General features: G+C 34.4%; 2 protein-coding genes across 7 annotated transcripts in view; one reads left to right on the top strand and one right to left on the bottom strand.

Annotated features, from left to right (window-relative positions):
• The window catches only part of LOC134854559 (zinc finger protein 749-like), a 354,798-nt gene that overhangs the window by 295,445 nt on the left and 35,186 nt on the right, over positions 1-24,167 (bottom strand). The window lies entirely within an intron of this gene.
• LOC134853844 (trichohyalin-like) overlaps positions 1-24,167 on the top strand; it is a 48,882-nt gene that overhangs the window by 4,630 nt on the left and 20,085 nt on the right. For 2 of the 6 annotated variants that reach the window (XM_063869784.1, XM_063869778.1), the window contains exon 1: positions 20,490-21,224. In XM_063869784.1, coding sequence (XP_063725854.1) covers positions 20,577-21,224 — 648 coding nt within the window. In that variant the 5' untranslated portion in view covers positions 20,490-20,576. The other 4 variants (XM_063869779.1, XM_063869783.1, XM_063869781.1 and 1 more) reach the window with 4 other exon arrangements.

Raw genomic sequence — 24,167 nt, 5'->3', positions numbered from 1 at the left:
CGGGAGACTTTTTGTTGCAAAAAGTTGATTCTCTGGCTCAATGAGGTACTGCATTGTGTTAACGCTCAGAAAAACTTGAATTCAGTTGCTTGTTAATTGTACGAAATCAACATGCTGTAGGTGAGGTTACATTGCTTAGACTTGGTTAAAGTCTGTAAAAGAAGCGCCATTGACATGCACGTTTTTTAAAGAGTAAACTTACTTCAAACGAAACACGGTTTTGTGCTTTTGTAGTGCCCTATGTCCAAACGGATTAGATTTGCGATCATTGTTGACCTGTTGCAAAAATTGGATTGTTCATTTTTCAGGGCGTTAATTTTCACTGTTTCTGTGTGTATTGTAATTTATATGGTACTGCAGTTGTCTAAAACGCATAAAATGAGCAGGAATAATCGGAACCGAAAAGTATGATTGTAACCAAAAGCAGTTGATTTGTATTTTTGAAATGAACGAGGGTGCACATCTTCTAGGGGTTGTATCAATGAAAGCAATTTTCAGGGATTCTCAGAGTAGGGTATCGTTGATCAAGGCGTTAGTTGCTTGCTCTCATTGAAGCTGTGAGGAAGAAACAATGAAGGATGTTTGGGATTGCAAGGGCGGTAAGTTTTTTTGATTTGTATTCTCTTGAGTAATGGTTTCCATTGAGACCTTTGTTGCAATTATTGTTTTTTGTTTTTACTTTTTCTAATCTTTGATTTGCTAAATTTTCTAAAATTTGGACTGACTCAAAAAATGATCTTGTTGGTCATGTGAACAAAATTTAATGTTACTTCGTCAGGTTATCTGACAGTTTAATCAATCGATGATGTCAAAAAGTAATTTGATTTCATGATAAGGTTGCTGATTATATTGGGTTTTTTTACTGAATGTTCCCATTGACACTAGTTGAAAGCATTTGATTTGCACTGTAATTGTTCAATAAGTCAAACTGCTGAAGGTTGCTAAAAAGGCAATGTTGTCTATAAGTAAAATTCATTTACAGTTGGTGAGCAGAAAGGTGGCGAAGTAAAACTATTCGTTTGAACACCTGCTGAGCTATTAATAAGTTTCCATTAGTGTCTGCATTTGACACTTTTTTAATCATGTTCTGGAGCAACGAGCAACTGATTGAGATACACTTGCACTGTTCCATTAAAAAATATTGGGCGGCTCTTGAGGACTGTCATGGACGCCGGACGTTTGTAGTTGTGCCTTATAGCATAATGATATGGGGTCTATTGTTTGGTGATTTTTAGTCAACGAAACTAGGATCAGTGATGCTGTAATTTGCAAACGGGAACTTGGCGGAGACGCGCAATTGTGCGTTGATGCATGTGAGTTCCTGATTGGTCGGACGAGCATAGACTCGAACGGTTGAATGGATGACGACTGAGTGTTCAAAACTAAATTGTGAGCAGTTTTTGAAGCTTTTGGTCCAATGCTATTGGTTGAGTTACTACTGTTTAACGTAAGTTTTTCAGAATATTCTGTCATTGAACGTTTTTCATGATGTCTAGTTTCAACTGTAATAGAAGTTCTACTTCTTTTATTCGTCCACTGACATGTGTGCTATCTAAGTGAGTCATTACATTGATCAGTTTCTCAAAGTGATTGGCGAGTTTGGTGAGTTCTTTGTAGTCTTTGAGCTACAACTTCAGGTTCAGAATTATCATTTTTTGGCCAAAACTGTCGTCTATAACTGTGAACAGGTTTTTTTCTGAAGTTGAAGTTAGTGAATTTGGTAGTGATGGGCTGGTTTTACCACCAATTTTGTTCAATTTTTCTCGTAGAATGGGAGAACAACAGTTAACTGATGTAATTTCAGCTGACATGAAAAACTAGATGGCGGGTGGTTGATGAACCTCGGATGGGTTATTGAAGGGTGATAGAAATCCTACGAAGGCTGTGAAAGGTAATTGAAAGGCAAGGAGGAAGAAAAGTGATCAATGCTTGGTGTTTCAAAGAGCAACTTAGACTATTGGGCGCTCTAGTACTCAAACAGGTCATTAAAAAGTCAAATCTGAATCTTTGGCAAAATCAGAAACGAAAAAAATATATTTCAAAAAACTTCCGCCTTTTTCCGTTTGTTTCTTTATTTCTTGGAAAACTTATTGAAATTTTTTTTAAAACATGTTCTGCTGAGATCATCAAGTTAAGGTGAACGAAGACTCTTCTAAGTGTTTTGAGTTCTGGAGCTGAAATTCGATGAAGAGCATGATACTGCTAAATAAAATCAATGTTTTTTTCTTTCTTTTTGAGAGCAGCTCTTTGAAAGCACGCACAACTTCTTTTTTTTTCAAGTTTGTGGCTTTAAGAAACACTGGAAATATTAAGTGCATTGTCTCTGTTGAATTACACTACTCCTTTGGTTTGTTTTTAAAGAAAATTAACGTTTCCAGAACTTTAGCCTTAGTGTTTCAGTGAAACTTTTGCTGCGATGTTTTTAGGGAGTTATTGATGACATCGTGCCAAATAGATATTCCAGCTGTGTTAATCATAGTATGTCTGCGAAGAAACAGGACTGTGTTTTTTGTTGATCTTGGGAATTGTAATCACTCGCTTTTTCATTTCATATTGTTGTCTCCGTTGAAGAGTCTGAAGAGGGTGATGTAGAGAGCTAGCTCCGGAAACCATCAAGGACTCGTGGGAAAAACTCTTTAGCGTTGTTTTATCGGATGCGGTTGAATTGAAAACTGTGTATGGGATCTTGAATATGGAATTCTTTTATTTTGCCAAAAAAGTTGGTTTTGAACATACTGGCTGAAAGAGAGTTTAAATTATGCCCAAAGGATCCAGCAGAGGAGAATAGGCACAAAAATTTAGCAGAAAAAATTAGACATTCGAAATCATAGGGCATTTGCACAAAAAGTTTTGCGCTCAAATCCTAAAAATGATTCCACCAAACTGATGTTCAAAATTACTATAAACAGTGGATTGACCGTTTTTAAGGTAGCAAAAAGAGTAAAATTAAACATTTTCCATTTATTAGGGCAAAAATACAAGCACAAAGTTACAAGAGGGGGTTCTGTTTTATACCAAGGCAAAACTAGTCAGCTGGAAAAATTGTAATCAGAATTAGAAAAAATATATACTCGATAAGCGAAGCAGGAGGTTTAAAATTTTTTCCATTTTGCACAATCAATTGCACTCAAAAATACAACGTGAACTAATGACTGCGCGCAAAACTAGGCAGGAATTTCAGCGCATAAAATATATACAAATGGTTTGCTACCTGAGTCTCAAGAGCCCTGTCTGCTATAAAAAAAACAAAGTTGATGTAGCAAAGTTGACATTTTTTTCTTTCTTCCATTTTATCTGAAGCTGTTGGGGTTATTGTCTAGAGTCTGGCGTCGGAACCACCAAAAGAAAAGGACAGAGGGGTAAGTGGTAGAAGGGTGCCGCACTCGGGGTTTGTCTTCCTTCTCTTCTTTTATATGTGGGGGTGGGTTACCTCTGTACGTCACTCTATGGGTGGGTATAACTCCTCGCCTCTCTTATCCAATACCTGTTGGAACCTGATCTAAACTACATTTTATTATTGGATAAATTAGATATTTTACCACTGTAAAATATTTAATATTAACCAATCATAATCCATCTAACTAACAAACCACTTATTTATAAGTGCTGAAATTACTTGTAATTTTAGCACCAGAGAGATTTGAATTTAACTTAGAAATTAGTTGCCTCTCCAAGAGAACTTCAGCTGCCGCAATAAACCAGTATACTTTAGACCTATTGAGCCTAGCAGAGACTAGTTAAACACCCTGAGACTAGTAGATATAAGAGTAAGATTAGGATCGGTATTAGACTAAGAAGTTGCACGAATCTATCCGGCCGAAAATAAGATAGCGTGACGAGCAGATGGTGTACCCTATCCGAAATTACTCTATGAGTTAACCACGTCGGTTCTAACTCATCTGGTGCGACCATAAGTCTCGAATAAGACCTTAATAGCTTAGAATTAACCAAAAATAGATTAGAAATTAGACAAAACATTTTCAAAATGTTACACGATAATAACTTAATTGAAATGTCTCTACGACTCAATAGATCAGAGCCGATATTCCGCACAATACTAGAACTAGCTGGTATTGGAAAAAGACCTCGGACAAGAGATGATATACGACTACATAGAAACTTACCAATTAGTTTCATGGTTGTAAGGCAAAAGCCAACACAAACTTTTATATTTAGAATCTTACTAGCAATGAATTTAGATTTTCATTTGCAAACATAAAATTTTGAAGTAAATCTTCATGATCATTTCAGGCGCTAAACAAAATTATTAATGTACAATAACGATTGATAAAAAGATCTCAGATCGTTTTCCTAATTTCTGCAGTATTATTTAAAACATATTTGAAAAATATTTATTGAAAATAAAAATAAAAATTAGTAGCATGACAATAAATTGTTAGTATATATAAATCATCTTGTTGTTCCAGCTTCATCACCTAAACATAACAGCAATCATAAGCTCATTAACATCATTAAAAAACTAACTCTTTTTATTAAATAAATTTAAACCATTTTAAATTTATATTCACTTTATTTTAAAAATCAGATCATCAAGGCTTCTCCTTGGATCTTTATAAATTTTCTATCTCCCAAATTTAAAATCTGATCATCAAGGCCTATCCTTGGATCAAAAAGAACAATTTTGTTCTCCCCCACCCACTTAGCAAGTGTCTAACGACCTCAAACGTCGATTCACTATCCAACCTTTCCAAAAGACCCAGGACTAATAGAAATTTTTAAATAAAACTAACCATTCAAATTAAGTTAAACAGCGAAGAACTTCGGTTATTCATCCTTCACTTGAACCCTCCTCTTGACAGACCCAGGATAGATCTTAGACTTAGTAAGTTCAATATAGTATCTAACGAACTACTTGCGTTCTAATTATACCTGAACCTTGTGGATCGATTTACTATTCTCCAACCATTGAACACAATCAGTACCCCTAAGTAAGATTAAGTAAGTTAACACCTTAACTTAGACTAGCCACGAGAAAGTAAAAAATCATTCTCGGGAACCAATATACTTTTCTCTCCAACCCTGAACAAAAAGACCCAGGTTAAGCTAACCAAAAAATCGTAAGGACTAACAGTCTAGGAAATTAAAATCACTAATAACTTCTTGCATCCCTCATCCTAAACCTTATGTCATTCCAAAATTTAGGAAATAAACAAACAATCGTTTTACACAATTGTGAAATAGATAACAAAAAATACGATCATGTAATCATTCCACATACACAAACAGTTGGATACATTCGAACAAAACGACAAACAATAAAAAGAAAAATTATAAGCAAACAAAGACAAATCACACGAAAAAGATTTTCAAAAAATAGAAACGCATTTTCTGAATCAGAAGCCAACAGTTTAGACGAACTATACAAATTAAAAGAATCAATAGATAAAATTTGTCCCATTCATGATCAAGTATATTTTTCCGACTCAGAAACAACTTCAAATTCATCAAAAAGAGGAAAAAGAAGAATAAAAAAGCAATATAAACACAAACCAGTACACCTGTATAATTGGAATCAACCAATTAGACACATTGATAGTTATATATTAACAGTCATCAAACGATTAAATGACCCACACTCAAAGTGACGAAAGACCAGATGAAGAAACAGTTTTTCCCTTTCTTATAGATTCACTCGATGATAGAGGAGAAACACGATTTTGTAAGAACTTACTCGTAAATTTGTTTGAACCAGGAATCAGTCCATGCAAAGCAGAATTCCCAGATGTAAAAATCAAAAGACAAAATATTGAACATTATTTGTAAGACATATGTAGTCTAACACAGCAATACGGAATCTACACCATAGAATTAAGCACACCAAATACAGCCCATCGTAAGTATGTAATTCAAACAGACGATATTGAATTAGAAATTTCAAAAGCATTTATAGAATATATCAAAAACATACAATATCATATTTCACAAAGAGCAAACTCCATATTCACTAACGAAGTTTTTGCAATAATATAAAGTTATATATCTATATTGGAAAAAACAGAAGTTCAAAGCACATCACCGACAGAAACATCCAAACATACAAAATTACGAAATGAAATTACAGTATTTTCAACATTTTTACATATAATCCGCAAAAATTTCACCAATAATGATGTTTCACAAAACACTAAACATGATTTACAAAAGATTTTAGCATGGTTTATAATAGATTATTTCACCCACAATTTAGATTTAATTTCACAAGCAAGAAAAAATTTTAGAACCCAAAATACCAATGATGACACTGTCCTTTCAGAACAATCAGATTACGTTTGGGACCCTGACTGGTCTCATCCAGCATTTCTGAATATTCCTCAAGATATCTCGAGTCAGGCAATAAGTACCATATCTTTCCACAGAGATTATGTAAAAGTAATACCCTTAACCATTGACGCAACACCAATAAATTATAATACGTTTTTACCTGAAACACGAAATAACAGCTTAAATTCAATAGTCATACATAATGAAAATCTCAATGGAACCAGAAATCTTACACAACAAGATATTCAAACACCATCACACTTCATAAATGAAGAAATCGTCCAAAAAACAGCAACAACCGCACAACAAAGTTTTTCACCAATACACCCCAATCTGACAACACCAAGAAATACAAATACATCACTAACACAGGTAACCTTACAATCAACCGTTAAACCTTCGGTTGCACCAAAATAATCACATATGGACTATCAAACGTATAGACCAATGACAATACCGTCAAAAACACGAAAACAGTTAACAAAAAACACTTTTGCAGAACACAATTATAATTATGCTCACCAACAAAAAACAAATCAACCCCCCCAAAAAAATACTTAAAATTTAAATCAAGTATGTTCACATTATTGGAATCTCCCAAAAACATCAACCAATTCAGTAAATTTTCCAGATAATCCACAACCTACACAGGATCATAGTGAAAATTACCCATTTTTTCAACAGAATAAAAACAAACAACATACATCTTATAACACAAACTACTTATCATCCGATGATGATGATCACTATCAACCAGATATTTTTGCACCATATACCAAAGAATATTGCACACAGAGATCGCAACAGTCTCAACCATCTCAAAATAAGAAAATTTACCCAAAAATCCAACAGATATACAAAATCCACAACAAATGCATATACAAAACCCATTTAACACACAATCTTTTCAACCAATACAACCACAAAACCCAATGTTAATGCATTCTTATCAACCAACTCAAATGCAAAATGAAATACCGCTTCCATATTACCTTCAGCAACACGAAATAACGAAAAATCAACTTTCAAATTTTTCACAGAGTTTTATGTAATGAAATTCGCAGACTACCATATGAAACTATCAAAAAATTAGCAGTACGTATCGAAACACTAGTTCAAAAAGCATATTCACTTAATACCCATGACTATAAAAACACAAAAATGACAGAAATTTTAATGATGACCTTAACACCTCAATTAAGGAAAATAGCAATAAAAAAGAGAGCATCTCATCCTTCCTCAATTCGAGAACCAGACTTAGATTCTCGAAAATTAGTAAATAAACTAGAACAAGCCGAAATCACAATGAAACTCGAAAAAACAGAAAATCTAAAACTACAATATGTTAATCGAATTGAAACAAGCACTACACATATAATAAAAATACAGGAATCAGATACAGATTTAATTGAAAAAATCACTGAAATACTGAATATCTATGAAAAACATCCAAATTTTAAAGGCAAACCATCCTTCAAAAAATGGTGTAATTATTGCCGACGATACGGACACAGTATTTCCGAATGCAGACAAAAACAGTCAGAACAAACCTCAAAAGCACAAAGAACCAAATAAATCGTTCTATCAATATATGAAAAAAGACCAAAATCTACCAAACAAAAATATATATAGTAATAAAAGTTCAGGAAAACCACTTCCAAGTAGCTCAAATTACACAAGAAACCAATCACCATATAACTCAAGTTATAGAGGTAGATCACCCGAACGAGGAAATACACGAAATTCCTAACTATTCACGATCAAATTCCAATACAACACAATTTGTTTACGGATCCAGTTCCCAATCACACCCAAGGAATAGACACTATTCCAATAATCAATCAGGAAATTCATCGTACAATAAAAATAGAAACTATTCACATAATAGAAATAGAAGTTATTCAAACAATCGAAATCAGAATTATCCAATAATAGATCAAGGAATAATTCATATAATAGATCAAATTATCACAGATCAAATGATAATTACCAAAATAGATCATGAATTAATTCACAAAATCGAAATTCAAGTTACAATAATCGATACAGAAATTATTCCCAGTCACCACATAGGAATAATAACCGTTACCCTGACTCTAGACAACGATACAGAAGTAGCACACCAAAACATCAAAGACACATTAATCAAGTGCAAACAAATGAAGAAACAACTTCAGACCCTCCAGGTATTGATGACACAGAAAGTCACGAAATTTAACTAAATCATATACATGTTGAATCATCAGATACAGAAAGTGATACAGAAAATACCATCTCAGTAAATATGATAACAGTCAAAAACGACTATGAACCTATCATATACGAACAACCTTTCACTTTACATATATATGGAACTCCTCCACAATTACTATATTGGACCCATTGATAAAACACAAACTACACAAAAAGTAAACGAAATTAACACAGTAATCAAACCCGATAATAAAGATGAAACACAATGCTCAAACACAAAACATATTTATCAAAATCTACAAAAAGAACAACCAAGAGAAAAAATTTGGACAATCCCATTTCTCTTAGAGAGTCCAAGAAACAAAGAATTTCAACCACCAGATCTTGAAATTGATTTTTTAATTGACTCAGGAGCAGAATCAAATATAATTAATATTCCCACTTGGAACGAAATCAAAACATTGCATCCAAAATTAACACCTCTTGAACCCTCTAGTAAATTACCAACAGCACAAGGATCAACATTAGTAAATTATGGAAAAATCCAATTATTCCTTCTTCCCACAAGAACAATGGAACAAAACAAAATTTTGAACAAACCATTTAAACAAATATTTCATATTACTGATATTAAACACAATATCATTGGTATACCATTTATATCTAAATATATACCAACAATCAACATCTTAAATAGTAAGATACATATCAAAGATAAATACACAAAAACAAAAAATACAGCCCTAACATTCTTCCAAAGATTAAACAAACAACCACCATACTTCTCAAAATTTTACCCCATTTACAATAAAAAACGAAAACACCTGAAACCACTATCAGGAAATATATATAATGTTTCAATAAAACAAGTTCACCAGTATAAAAAAAGTCAAAATAAACAACAACTTTTCATGTCAGTTTTCGAGTTAAAACCTATTCACAAATTTTTCAAAATTAGAATCTCATCTATAAAATACTCGAAAAATACGAATTCCGACATCATTTCATTACACGTGTATAACAAAACACCATATCAAGTAACATTACTCTAGGGAATTTTAGGATTTTGTGAAACAAATGCTACAATTTTACCTATAAATGAAGTAGCCTACAGTGTTAATAATATACTCCAATTATTATATATTTGCCAATCATTAATTCTTGACGAAGAATTATCCATAAATAATATAATAAGTAATGAAAAGAGAAAAACAGATTATTTCACAAAAACACCATATTTTAAACCAACATTCAATATAACAAATTACACAAAAGAGCAACAAAAGTTTTTAACAATGTTTAATTTTGAACACTCACAAATTACACAAATTGAGTTTGATAAATTAGCAAAACAACTGTTAAAATGTTCAACAGTTTATGCAACATCAAAATTTGACGTTGGAAAACCTAATTCATCGCTACACCTTCTGTTAAAACCTGACGCTGTTTTCAAAAAACAAAGAGCAAGTAAAGTACCGATTCACTTACATGACAAGGTAAACAGACTACTTGACATTTTAGAACAATACGAAATCATCTCACCAGTAAATAAAGAAGAACAACCAAAAGGAAACACCTTTATCAATCCTGTTATCATTCTAGCAAAAGGTGAATCACTAAAAATAGTTTTAGACGCTAGATACCTCAATTCACTAATTGACGAATCAAAATGCAATTGGCCTATTGAACCAATACAAGTTATCTTGACAAAGATAATTGGTAAATACTTCACAACCGCAGATATGAATAGTGCATATAACCAAATGCCACTAGATGAACAATCACGACGTTTAACACAACTTGTTATTGGAAATCAACAATATGAATTTAATCGCTTATTCTATGGAATATCCATAGGACCAGCAGTTTTTTCAGCTTTCATGAGTAAAATTTTTGGACCACTAATACTCAAGAAAAATGCAATCACCTATGTAGACGATGTTTTTATGCAATCACAAACCAAAGACGAAATGTTTACAGTTTTAGAACAAAATCATAAAATACTTCAGAACGAAAATCTGAAAGAAGCCCCCGATAAATCACACTTCTTTTTAACACGCATTAAATTTTTAGGACATAATTTTGAACGAAACACTATCACTCCATTAAAATCACGCATTGACGCCATTCAAAAACTTCAGCCACCTACAAATCAAAAGAAAATCCAAGAATTCCTTGGAATGTTAAATTTCTTAAGTAATTATGTTTACAAAATGCAATTATACTTAAGACCTTTTTATAACATCCTCAGACAACAAAATAATTTTGAATGGACCACTGAACATCAAACACGATTTGAAGAAATTAAAAAACACTTAACTGAACAAATTTCAAACACAATTCTAGATCCAAATCAACCATTCTATGCAATATGCGATGGTTCAAATTTGGCATCGGCGCAGCATTGCTACAATCACATAGTGGAACAAATAAAATGAACCTTATATCAGCAAATTTACGATTATTCACTCAAGCAGAGCTACGACTCTCAACTCTATTGAGAGAATGTACAGCTATATTTTATACACTTACAGAATATGAATTTCTGATACTTGGATCAAAACACCCAACAGTTTTATTCACGGATCATAAACCAATTATATTTCTCTTTACACAAAAATCAAATTGAAATCATAAAGTTTATAGATTTCAACTAATTCTAATGAAATTCCCAAACTTACATATAGTTTGGAAAGCAGGAAAAAACCTTGCATTACCAGATACATTAAGTAGAAATACGCCACCTGAATTACTCACACGAAAAACTACAGTTGAAATACCACAAAATATTAAGTTTTATCTCGCAAAAGATGAAACATCACCCCGACTAGAATGCAAATATGCAGTAAAAACTGACTTTGATCAATCACAGATAAATAATCTACAACATTTTCCACTTTACTTAGATTGCCAAAATAATCACTACGAAGTTGATTTACTAGGAACATCAACTTTCAAACCAATTCCATACTCACAATGGATAAAAACTAATACTCACTAAGAGAGAATAAAACAACACTCGCATAAAAAAAGACCTTTTTCTATTAATTGAAAAAGAAAATTTAACCCATAAAATAAATTTATCAGGACCACAAACAAAGGATTTAAAATACACAATCAACCAAGTTTTTGACCTCCATGACCCATTTGACACAATTCTCCTATCAAAACTAGAAATTGACAATATTTTTCTCCCCCAGCAGACAAAATTACACTTGAACTTTCAAAACAATATCAAAATCTCGACCCAGTAATTAGACAACTAAAATCATAGCACAAATACAAAACTAAGCCCGTAAAAGCAGATACCACAACTTTAGGAAATAAAACACTCCTCTGATATTTCCGAAAATTTAATAACACAACAATTAATGAAAATACAGATCTTTTAGAATATCAATTAAATGATTCTAAAGTTCCCTGTCTTCCTTTAAGTATGATATTAATAGCTTTAATATCTCACATACACAAAATACTAAGGGACACGCCGGATCAGAAAAAACATACTCAAACTTTACACAAAGTTTTTATTTCCCAAATGCACCAATTTGGACAAAAAAAGTATTATGCAATAATTGTGTAATATGTCAATTGAACAAACCTTATCCAAATCAAAAACAAATAGCACACAAACAAGATTTTAAAGGACAAAGTTTGTATTTTAACCACCGCATTTCATTCGATACAAAAGGACCAATTTCACCATCCTCTGAAGGAAACTCCTATATTATGGTCATTGTTGACGCATTCACACATTATGTAGCACTCAACCCAGTACCACATTGTAATGCTTATTATGCTTACACAACACTTTATGAACATTGGATAGCTAAATTCGGACTACCCGAAATCTTAGTTACAGACAACGGTACAGAATTCATAAATAATGAAATCATCACATTATGCCACTTATACAACATCAAACATAAACCACGTACATCTCATGCACCTTGGACAAACGGTTTAGTCGAAGGTATGAACCGTTCACTACAAGAATATCTTAGATGTATCATAAATGGAAATGATACAAAATACACAGAATGGTCAGCAGATGTAAAATTATTTCCCTTAGCATACAATTCACAAATCACGACAACTTTAGGAATGTCACCATACGAAATGGTTTTTAATCAAAAGTCACGTAAACCAATTATGTTTACAGCAAATTCCCATAAAAATGCACAAAGTTATTGCCAACCAAATAAAGACTCAATTTGTTATAACCTACCTTTACACTCACATGATGAAGATCATTTTCATCACCCACAAATTCTTAAATTAGCCTCCGGCACACATACCGGATGGATATTAAATAGAGACAAAAAACACAATGATATTTACCAAAAAGTAACAACGAAATTGTTACTAAGGCAAAACATTAACGAACAAATTAATTCACGCTTTACACCGGCCACAGATTCAAAAATTGGAACATTTGTTTTAATACCTAACTTTAATACGCAAAAAGGCATCTCTAAAAAATTACAACCACTTCGAAAAGGACCATACCAAATCATTGCCAAACCCACTGACGTAACGTATAAACTCACAGATCCAACTAAAAAAGAAATTGTTCAACATCGTAACAATTTATTACCTTACTACCCAAAAGAATACGCACTACGCGAATGAACTCACTTATATTCTTTCACAGGTTTAAAGTTTATTCAAAATCATCCACATACAGAAAAAGAAATAGATGAACAACACAACGTTCATCATGGAAAACAAAATCAAAAATAAACCACAACTCAAAACAATACAAAAACGCCAGACCCAAAAATACCTCAAAAAGAAAGAAAAAAAAAAGGAAAATGATAGAAAAAATTTTACCACAAGAACAAGTAGAAAAATCTAAACATAGAGAATCATCACGACTTAGAAATCAACTACGTAAAAACTACAAAACATTCATCCCACAATCTAAAATATTAAAGAAAGTTGAATTTCAAAAACAACTCTGATTTTAATATAAATAATTTTTACACCTCTGGATCATTTTGAACTTTCTTTTTTCAAAATAACATGATGACAAAAAAGCAACAATTTTAGTTCAAATTCAGCCAATAGGATTCACTTAAATCCGAAAACTAAAACCACATGACAGTAAAAGCACACGTTTACAAGAACAATCACTAATGAATAGCACCTATTTTGGTAATATTCATTATGATATCCACTTAGATATGAAATAAGACTACACAATTAGTCGAATTTTTCAAGAAATGTCACTCTCTGAATTAGAAACACTTCATCAACTATGGGAACTAGAAAGAACACAAATCCTACAATCACTCGCACTAGCAGTACTAAAAACACCTTACGCAGGATACTTATTATCAGGAAACAGATCAAATTTTCTAGATTACGATGGAAAGATTTTTTGGTTTTATACTTGTACCAAAAAAGTATCACCATTATATGTTTTTGAAGACAAACGTTGTTATAAAAGAATCCCTATATTCTATAAAAAACAAAGTACATTTTGTCGACACACTTTCAAGACGAACGTATTTTTGGGATAACGCAGTCCCATGTGGATCAGAAAATAGCCACAATGTAGTACAATTAAATCCTGATTAAGATAAATACTATCTCCTTACACCATATCCTACATTAATGCAATCACTCAAAAAAATTTCACCCGAAAGCATCAGAGCTATTGCTCGTAATCTAAATATTGATTTACAATCAGTTGGAATATATTCTAAATCAGATATCCAACATCTTATTAGAACACAACAATTTCAGGAATTATTAACACAAATGGACACAATACCAAGACAATCAATTGACCAGAATTTAAGAAAACTTGCCGTAACCGCAGGATTCGCAGACATTTATACACAAGATTACAGCGGATATTTTAAAGATATCAAAGACTACATATAATTAAACGGTGAAAAATACAGACCAAAAAAAATTTCACCTATAAATATTTTCAGTTTTGTCACATTAAAAAACGAAATTCTAGCTTTTCTAGGATGGCCCTATTACATCTTAGAAAAATTAACTATCTTTTACGCCATGTTTAATTTTATAGGATTTCTTTTCTCACTGTTAAAAGGAATCTATAACACATGCGCTATACACACACAAGTAAACAGACAAGCAAGTGTAGCACGTATACTATTTGCAGGATTTTTTGGAATTTTTTCATCATCAATAAACAAAACACTTTTAGATGCACAAATAAAAGAATATAATACAAAAATATCCACAAGACTAAACACATATAATGAAGAACACAATAATGTAGACACAACACCTACAGCACCGCAGATACCAACCCTACCACAAAACCATCCATTATCATTAGTTCCCCGTAATTTTCGAAACCTAGCAATCACACATAATCCAAATTTTAGACCAAATGCAACACAAAGTCCCATCCAACACATAATGACACATCATTCACAAAATGAAAATACACATGAACAAATTATAGAACAACCTCACACCACCACTTTTCAATCTCAAAATAATCATTTTTTTTAGCCCACGATGAGCCGAAAACTTGGATCTCTCCATCGCTCAAATTCCCACCCAGCCAACCTCCAAATTCCAATCCCAATCATACCACTTTTTGCTTTCCCACCACCCGATTTTCCGATTATTAGTATATCATCAAGCACGAATTCGGATACTAACTCAGATATTTCAGTTTTATATTCTATCTCACAAAATAATAACTCTTATGTAGAAACCCCCGACGAATTTGCAGACTCCGAACCATCTCCCTCAAATTATACCCAGACCAATTCCTCAGTTTTTTCAAAACCCCATTTTCAACCAATCCCATCTAATCATCCACTCCCATCCATTTCCACTCCTTCTTACGCTTCCCAAGTAACCCCAACCTATTCTCCACTTCATTCCGACAGATCATATAATAATTCCCCAGATACCCCCCAAATTTCCCAAGAGCTTGATAATTTTATAACTTTACAACAATAATTAATAAACCCCAACACCCTTTCAATACATCAACTATCATCCACATTAACATCCTCAAATCCACCTACTCCCACACCCTCCTCAGCTTACACTCCATCATTAGCACAATCATCGACATCCACCGAAACGCCAACTAGCACTCACAGAGCTTATCGCACTTTTAAACGAAAATTTCCAAATCACCCATTCCCAACCAAACCCGGAACAGCCCGCGAATATATTAATCACCCGCAACACACCAACACGAAAAACTTTCTTCAAATCACCTTACCCTCATTTCCGCAATATACATCAAACACACCTAACGATACTAATGACACACGCAATTTTGAAGATGAACATGTTTTAATGCCAACACTTCATTGGACAGCTTATTATAATTTAACTAACCCTTTGCCTACCACTAACGAATACTCATGACAGCATAGAAAAGAACAAAGACATGTTATATAGACTCACCACAACACTAACACCTCGACAATTTACTTACGTTGGATATAAAAAGTTACTAAAAACATTCACTACACCCCGAGCTAACGAATTTGCAATAGAATATTACGATCGTAATATCATCCGACCTAATCAAGATCAATTTTTAGATGAAGGCCGCTTCGCAAACCCGCAACTAACAGAAATTTTTTTCATCAAAACATCATACGTATTCACACTTAATATTTTTGATAGAAAGAATGACCACATTATTTCAGAATCACTAGCTGATATTCAAGCATACGAGAGCTTTTATGATAAATTTCAGTTATTCTCACTAACCTCCCACTTTCTTTCACCACAGGAACGCAATTTGCACTGTTCCCACGATATTATGTTACGCACTAAACAAACGCACACATATCCATACTATCGTTTTATACAGAATCATTTTGATTTGCACACCCAATCAAGAGAACCCCACCATCGTTTTCAGTGTCTTAACTCAAAGTACACGTCACCATTTTTCCTAAAGTTTACATATTGCATCAAAGATACTAACCTCCACGACATCCTCCGTAACTATGACCATCACGAAGACCTTCAATGCCGAAGAATCCAGACCCTTCCTTATCCCGCATGAATTTATCACACCTATTGAAATACCCATATTAGAATTCATTCACAATGATAAATATAATCATAAAGTATATAACCTCGTTCAAAACACACCTCACGAGTTTGCAGTAGGCACCGAAGAACTAAACATCATTAAAGCACTTCAATTGCTTTGGCCACTGCTACAAACTAAAAACATCAAACGCATACCAGCCAAATTACTAACAACATCAGATATGATACACGACATCTTCCCCCACGGCTTTTTCCCAGATGATTAACAGGTAAGTATAATTTGAATTACTCTTAACTAATAAATTTAAATTAGTACTAACAATTTTTTATCAATGTTTGATTTATATTTCTAGTCTTCACACCACAATCACCTACAAAACAGAAAAGAAAAATAAAAATACAAACTTGTTAAATTATATTCAAATTCATTAACTTCTTGCACTAAATAATGTAGTAAAATTCCTACCAAATGTAGTAATTTCATTTATAAATTATTTCCCCACGAAGCAGTAAAATTAAATACGATGAAAATTTATAATTTTAAATTTCCCCAAAACGCAGTAAAATTCAAATTCTATGCAATAAATTGATAAAATGAGAAAGCAGTACTAACCTTTTCAAATATTTTTAGTCACTCGCACAAGAATTCTATCCAAACTCACACAGCTCGCCCACGAAGAATTGTTTAAAAAATGATTTTAAGTTTCAAGTTTTCGCTATAATCAACTCTAACACACGATAACAAGTTTCAAACTTTCCTTTAACCCGGTTGGAAAGGAATTATATACTAAACCAAACTAAGCAACATAGCTCACTAAACACCAAAAATTATAAAATAACAGCATGACTAAGAAAAGAAAACCAACGGTACCCAAACCGGATTAACCCAGCTTAAAACTGGATAATTTATTCTTTTGAAGACTATTATAAAGTCTAAGAAAGAAATAATAAAACACAAAAAAGTCGCAAGACAAACCCATACCAAAAACAATTTGATTTTTGAAAAAAGGACACAACCGAAGTAACATAAGAGAGATCAACATAAACCCAACATAAAACGTTATCACATAACAGGACCTCTCAAAGAAACAGCATGAAATCATACTCCCACTCCTGGCCTAACCCACCAGAGAGGACGTCCTGAGCATGCTCTATAGCCGGCCTAACCCACCGCGCTACATCCACGCTTTGTGACCATACTTCTTTTTTTAATAAGAGGTACTCAAGGGTGAGTAACTCTTCAAAATAACCGAACTAAAACAAAACGCTTTTGTGAAAACAACTAACTAAATTCATGATTAAAAAATCGAATTAACATAATTTTTTAAAAGGTAAATCATACTTTGCAGTATATAGATCATACACAATAACAAAGACGAACATCCAAAGACTAGATGATCCCATCACACACGAACAAAAAGAATGGCTAAAACACAACCGACATGCCATCCACAATCAAACTCAAAGGATTTAGAGTACGACTTGACTTCGCAGAAAAGGACTTCATTGAATTAGAACAATGACCACCTCGATGATCAAGTATACATACAGATCCGAGTTACAAGGCATCCCTTCCACACACGATCTTCACGCCATTCCCAGACGATGTTGCACACAAAATAAGTTCTCTACATAATGCAGAAAAAGCTGTCATTGCAAACCATTTCGAAATCGGATTGATTTGATTGGGGATCACAGTCGTTGTCGAATGACGACATAACAATTTCCTATCCATATTTCCAGCGTCCTGGAACGTTCTTCTCCAAGAGGAACCGGATAAGAAAATGATGTTCGCCAAATACCAATGTTCATCATCCATCCTTCAAATTGCAGAGAAGAAAGATAGTTCTAAAAAACTCTGTAAACCCCGGATGGGTGGAACCTGATCTAAACTACATTTTATTATTGGATAAATTAGATATTTTACCACTGTAAAGTATTCAGTATTAACCAATCATAATCCATCTAACTAACAACCCACTTATTTCTAAGTGCTGAAATGACTTGTAATTTCAGCACCAGAGAGATTTGAATTTAACTTAGAAATTAGTTGCCTCTCCAAGAGAACTTCAGCTGCCGCAATAAGCCAGTATACTCTAGATCTATTGAGCCTACCAGAGACTAGTTAAACACCCTGAGACTAGTAGATATAAGAGTAAGATTAGGATCGGTATTAGACTAAGAAGTTGCACGAATCTATCCGGCCGAAAATACGATAGCGTGACGAGCAGACGGTGTACCCTTTCCGAAATTACTCGTTGAGTTAACCACGTCGGTTCTAACTCACTGTTACCACTGGGGGGTTGAAGGGCTTCACTGATTCAATAGCCTTTGTTTGGAATTTTTGAAATCTTCATATCAATTCAACTTGTTTTCACACACTTATTAAGTCTGTGTTTCACAAAAGATTACACCAAAAGCGGGATAATTGAAAATCACGATATTTCAACATAAATGCGTAAGGAATTTTAAATTAAATGGTTCAATCATGAACAAAAATGAAAAACATAATTTTCTTTGCAGATAGTTATGATGACCATAAGAGCCTCGCAATGAGTTTTTATGGATAATAAACGACTGTAAAGAACTTTAATTGGAGTTTATTTGATTCAAACTTTTTGAAAAAAAGTGGGTTGCAATGGATAACAAAGTTTTCTTAGTCCCAAAGTTTAAATATAATAAATTAAAGTGGCATTTTTTGTAAAAGTTAGTTAAGAAGCCCCTCACTGGATGCCCATCGGATTTCGGAGACAAAATTAATCCCTTGTAATCCAAGTCAGATGTAAAATTCAGATCACGAAATCAACTATTTTGCCATAAGAACAGACTATTTTAAAAAATTATAATTCATCATAATCGAATGCAATCTGCTTTGTTGTCCCTAAAATTTACTAATTTTGTCAATAAAAACCATTAAAAAAGATTATTTATGAAGCAGGGGCGGATCTAGGATTTTTTCGAGGGGGGGGGGGGGGGGGCGGATTTTGAAAAAATGTTCGAGAATTCCCAACAAACTGTTTTGCCCCTATTTTGGCTAAATTTTCTGCGCCGCAGGCACATTTTTGAAAAAACAGTCAAAGAAGCCGTTTTTGGGCACTTTTTGAAAAAGTTTGACAAAAAAAATCGCGTTTTTTTTGGCGCGCGCTCCCCCTCAAAGTTAGTGTGTATTGGCGCCCAAGGCGCCTTTAGAAAAATTTTAGGGTCGGTCTGCCAAAAATGGATTTCTGAAAAAGTATCAAAGAGGGACCCTTTGGGTCGGCAGGGGGTCGAATCCCTGAGGGGGGGGGTTCTCCAGAACTTAGTTTGATTGTTTTGAAGAAATAAAGAAAGTCGAATATGTTCAACAGACCGCACCCCTGTGTTTTCATTTCCCCCAGTTTTCTAACCCGTATCCTTCAACCCTTCACGCTCCCCCAGTTCATCGACCCCACCTCTATACCCAACCAACCCACTCATTTCATCAACCCGGAATTCAACGATTGGTATCAACTCGTAAAGTCCTCCCTTCGTTCAACCATTACACTTCTCTCCGTTCAACAATTACCCCCCGTTCAACCATTAACTTAGATGTGAAGGAGGGGGGGGGGAGGTAAGCGAAAACGACTTTGTTAAACAGAAAATCAAATGAAAATTAAACTTTCATGAATTGAGAACTGCAAAAGTAAGAAAAATACGTTCAAAAATTAATACGAAAAGTTAAAAATGAAATGTAAAAAACCTTGAAACAAAATACGTATCAACTGCCTTAAACAGGAATTGAGATAAATTAGAACAAAATTCAACAATTCATTATACGTTTCTCAAACAAAACCTATCATGATTGAGAGTCGATTATAATGGAAAGTTTTGACACAAAAAAGTTATATTTATATTTAGGTATAATTGCTTGTGTTACATTAAGCCACTAAGCAAAATTTATGGGCATAGAATATTCTGTTGACGTAGACCACCAAAGTTCATAATACTTGATTTACTCTCAGTTCTTAGATAGCACTTTTCATAATTCGTAGTTTTCTACTGATCAAGTTGGATGTGAAAGTTCGTGTATGTTACAGTTATTGACGACGAACAATTGAGAAGAAATGGCTGACGTGCCTTCAAACAGCACTTCGAGTTCGCAGTATTCTCATCCAGCAGCTAACTTAAGTGTTCCAAACTATGAAGAAAGAAACTCAAGTGCTTTTGGTTCCACAGAGCTTACACCATCGGAATCGGAGAATAAAATGAAAAGATTAACCTCGAACTTGCATTCTCACGATAGTTCGCCAGGGTCGATTGACGAGACGCATGATTTCGAAGTGCTTGGACTGAACACAAGTGCTTGGAGTCCATCATTGGATCAAGACGACTTCGCAAGCTGGATCAGAGTCAAATCTATTAATTCACCGTCAATTGGGGTCAGTGCATATAACTTTGAGTCTTTTCAGACAGATTCGAGCAGCGATGCTTCCGAACTTGTGAAGAAAGTGAGAACTCAGCTGAGTGCTATTGAACAAACGGCAAATGACCACAATGCAGCTTTGAAACAACTGACCGAGCGGAAAGATGAAACAAAAGCAGTATCTTTTCAGAACGTGAATATCAACTCCGGAGAAAATGAACATGAAATAGTGGCAGAACCCGTTGCGGCCCCGAGAAAGAAGGGGACATGTCAACGGAAGCCAAGTGGTCAAGACGATGCCACTGACTTCAGCGCCCAAACATCGGAGGAGTCTTTCATAGAATCACCGGTGAATTTCAATTTCTTCTAAAATTTTTGTCGGCCTCTTTTTTTAATCTACAAAATTCAGTTTCCGAGTTTTCCAAATTGAGTTTCCAAGCGTTCTCTCCACCCTCACACTTCCTCAAAGAATCAGTATATTTTACGTCAAAGATGCCATAAGAAAAGACCAGTTTTGATACACTAGTCATATGCTACAGCTAATTTAGTCAAAATAAAATAAAATTAAATAAGAAGTCTAAACTAAAATTAGCCTAGAAACAAAACAAATTTAAGAAGTAACATGAATTCAGATGTTATCTTCGTTATTGAATATCGAAAGGTCAATCAACAACAACGAAACCGACTTAAAAATGTTAGTTTAATTGAAAAAAGCACACACTGGTGCTCCCCTTAGCATAATGGACGTTTCACTCCTTTACTCATATAGCACCAACTAACTAAAAAGAAAAGAAAATTGCGAAAAAGTTATAATATTCTCTATGCAAATGTACATAAAAATTTGGTAGAAAAATCACTGAGGTAGATCCCGAATAGCACTCAGGTATGTGAAGCTACAAAATAGGATAAATTGGCCTATTTCAATTAACTTTTGCCTTAAGTACTAACTAAGCCAAAAAAATTAAACGAAGTTGAAAGAAGTTTAGAGCGTATGCAAACATTCTTTCCCCTGAACAGAATAGACCAAGTGAACAATCTCTCCCTAAATTTAAATGGACAATTCAAACAGTAAGGCCTGCATGCACTATGCTCAAAGTTGATTGGCTGAAAATAATACTTTTAACCAAGTGATCGACCTCAAAATGCCTATATTTCGACTTTGCGAGATCCATGTTTCGACTTTCTCAACCAAATTCGGGTATATTTCGACTTTGTGCTTGACTTAAAATTCCTTCTCGACGACGGAATTTTAGTCGCAAAACTGCAAGTGCCTCTTTAATTTGATTCAGGAGGGAGATTGTCCAAATTTAGTCCTACGCAGATTACCGCAAGTTTTAGTTTTTAAAGGATTCGTTACCCAGTTTTGTCTTATCTTCTGCTAATTCTGAAATATTCTATCCTATTTTATCATTGGCTACATTTTCATCTTCGTTCACTTTTGCAACTGAAATCGAAATTGAAGGCAAGTATTTGTCTATCAGGCTTCTTGAGGGGAGGGTTCTCATACTTGAAAGTTTGAATGCTTGAATGCTTGAAAAGTTTCAACCAATTAAAATCGCTAAGAGTTCGTATTGGCTAAATGCCTTTCTCACAAAATTGAGGTCAATATCAACAGAAAATGTTTTACATCAGTGGAAAATAATCAAAAATATTACAAACTGAGGATTACAACCGCAATACTATTCAGATAAACATCAAGGATTTATTTTCTTGCTTGGTGATTTTCACGATTTATTTTGAGATTTTGAATAGTCAACTCTGATTGGCTGAAAAGAAGCTAAAACAAATTTCAAGCATTCGGTCCTTCAAGCATGAGGGACGCCACCGCTTCTTGAGTTAGCTTTTAGGTTCACGTTCCCCGCTCTTGAATCGGCATCTCTTTTGACAAGACAAAGGTTTTAGCCAAACGTTTTCCTAAGCGCTCTGACCGTCCGGTATTCGTCTTCAGAGTCGCTGGAGGTTGTCAAAGTGGAGATTATTTCTGCATTTTTTCTCATTTTGCTCAAATTGACACGGTTTCTCCTTTTTTCATTCTTTTTTCCATCAATCGCTGGTGATTCGCGAGACCTGCTAAAAATCTCTTGCGGCAATTTATCGCATAAGCGTTGGAATTTTTTTGAGTTTCCATTTCTAACGAACTGAGTAAAGGGTTGAATTCATTTTGTCTAAATCGTAGTCATTAGCCGGAATCTCGATCTGTTAATTCTCGATCTTTTTTTGACTTTTTGCTTTTCTAGCACGACGGTCGTCTTGAGGTTGAAACATTACCACTCAAACTGTTCAAAAAGCACATTTTTTTGTTTACGAAAAAAATCTGTCTGCTTCTAACCTCTCTGCTGTTTTGCATACTCTGAGTAGCTTCCCCGTCTTCAAAATTGTTTCAGATGATATTTATGCAGGTCTTAGTGCAACATTTAGTTTGAACAGTCGGTCTGAGTTTTGTTTATTGACGCCCTTGGAGCTAATTGTCTGTCATCTTGATTAGTAAATGCAACTTGGCCATCTTGTATGTTGAACTCTAAGACAATGTTGAGTTTTGATTATTTTTTAAGGTTAGACGATTTATAACATTGAAACAATGTATTGAAAACAACGTTTTTGTCATGGTGCAGCGAGCAGGATACAGCGCTGGAACTGGATAAATCCCCTTAGGAATAACGGCATTTTGGTTGAGTAAATACACGGAGGCACCAATGCTGTGGGAGCACTGGATAACTCGTATTACCTGTGCAGTATTAGCCAAACAATTTAATCCCATGTCGTTTTATTTCGCGAAGACGATCATGATCTCAAATCTCGAAGACGATCACGACTGGCGGATCAGACACTGACATCAAACCCGTACCTTTGACTGGGCGAGCGAGGGCTGTATGAATTACACAACCGTATCTCCCACTGTGACCTTTCGACGGACGACGAGGTGTCCGCGGTTACTGTACGCGTTCTGGGGACCCTGAAGCGCAGAGTGCTAAGAGATGTATTCATTGTTAATACGTCTAATAAGGAAGCGCAGGCGGAATTGTGTCGTTCCACCAAAACTCCGGATGAGGTGTACCGGATCGCCTTGTCAAACGAGCGTGTAGACCAATGTGCGAAAAGTTACAGGATGGCGCGGCAGAGGTCTCGCCACAGCGCCGGCGGGGCCATTGCAATTAAAAACGGAACCGGTAAGCGCAATCCGAGAGGGGAGATTGCAGGCCATACCAACGGAGCGGAAGGAGATCGTACACAGGCACAGGATTGGTCAGAAGATGCATCAATTGCAGTCAAAGTGGATTCAAAGCTGACTACA

This window comes from Symsagittifera roscoffensis, chromosome 9 (genome assembly GCF_963678635.1).
Source record: "Symsagittifera roscoffensis chromosome 9, txSymRosc1.1, whole genome shotgun sequence".
Classification (NCBI taxonomy): Eukaryota; Metazoa; Xenacoelomorpha; order Acoela; family Convolutidae; genus Symsagittifera; species Symsagittifera roscoffensis.
Note: the sequence above shows the minus strand (reverse complement) of the source record. Positions and strands in the feature narration are given on the sequence as shown.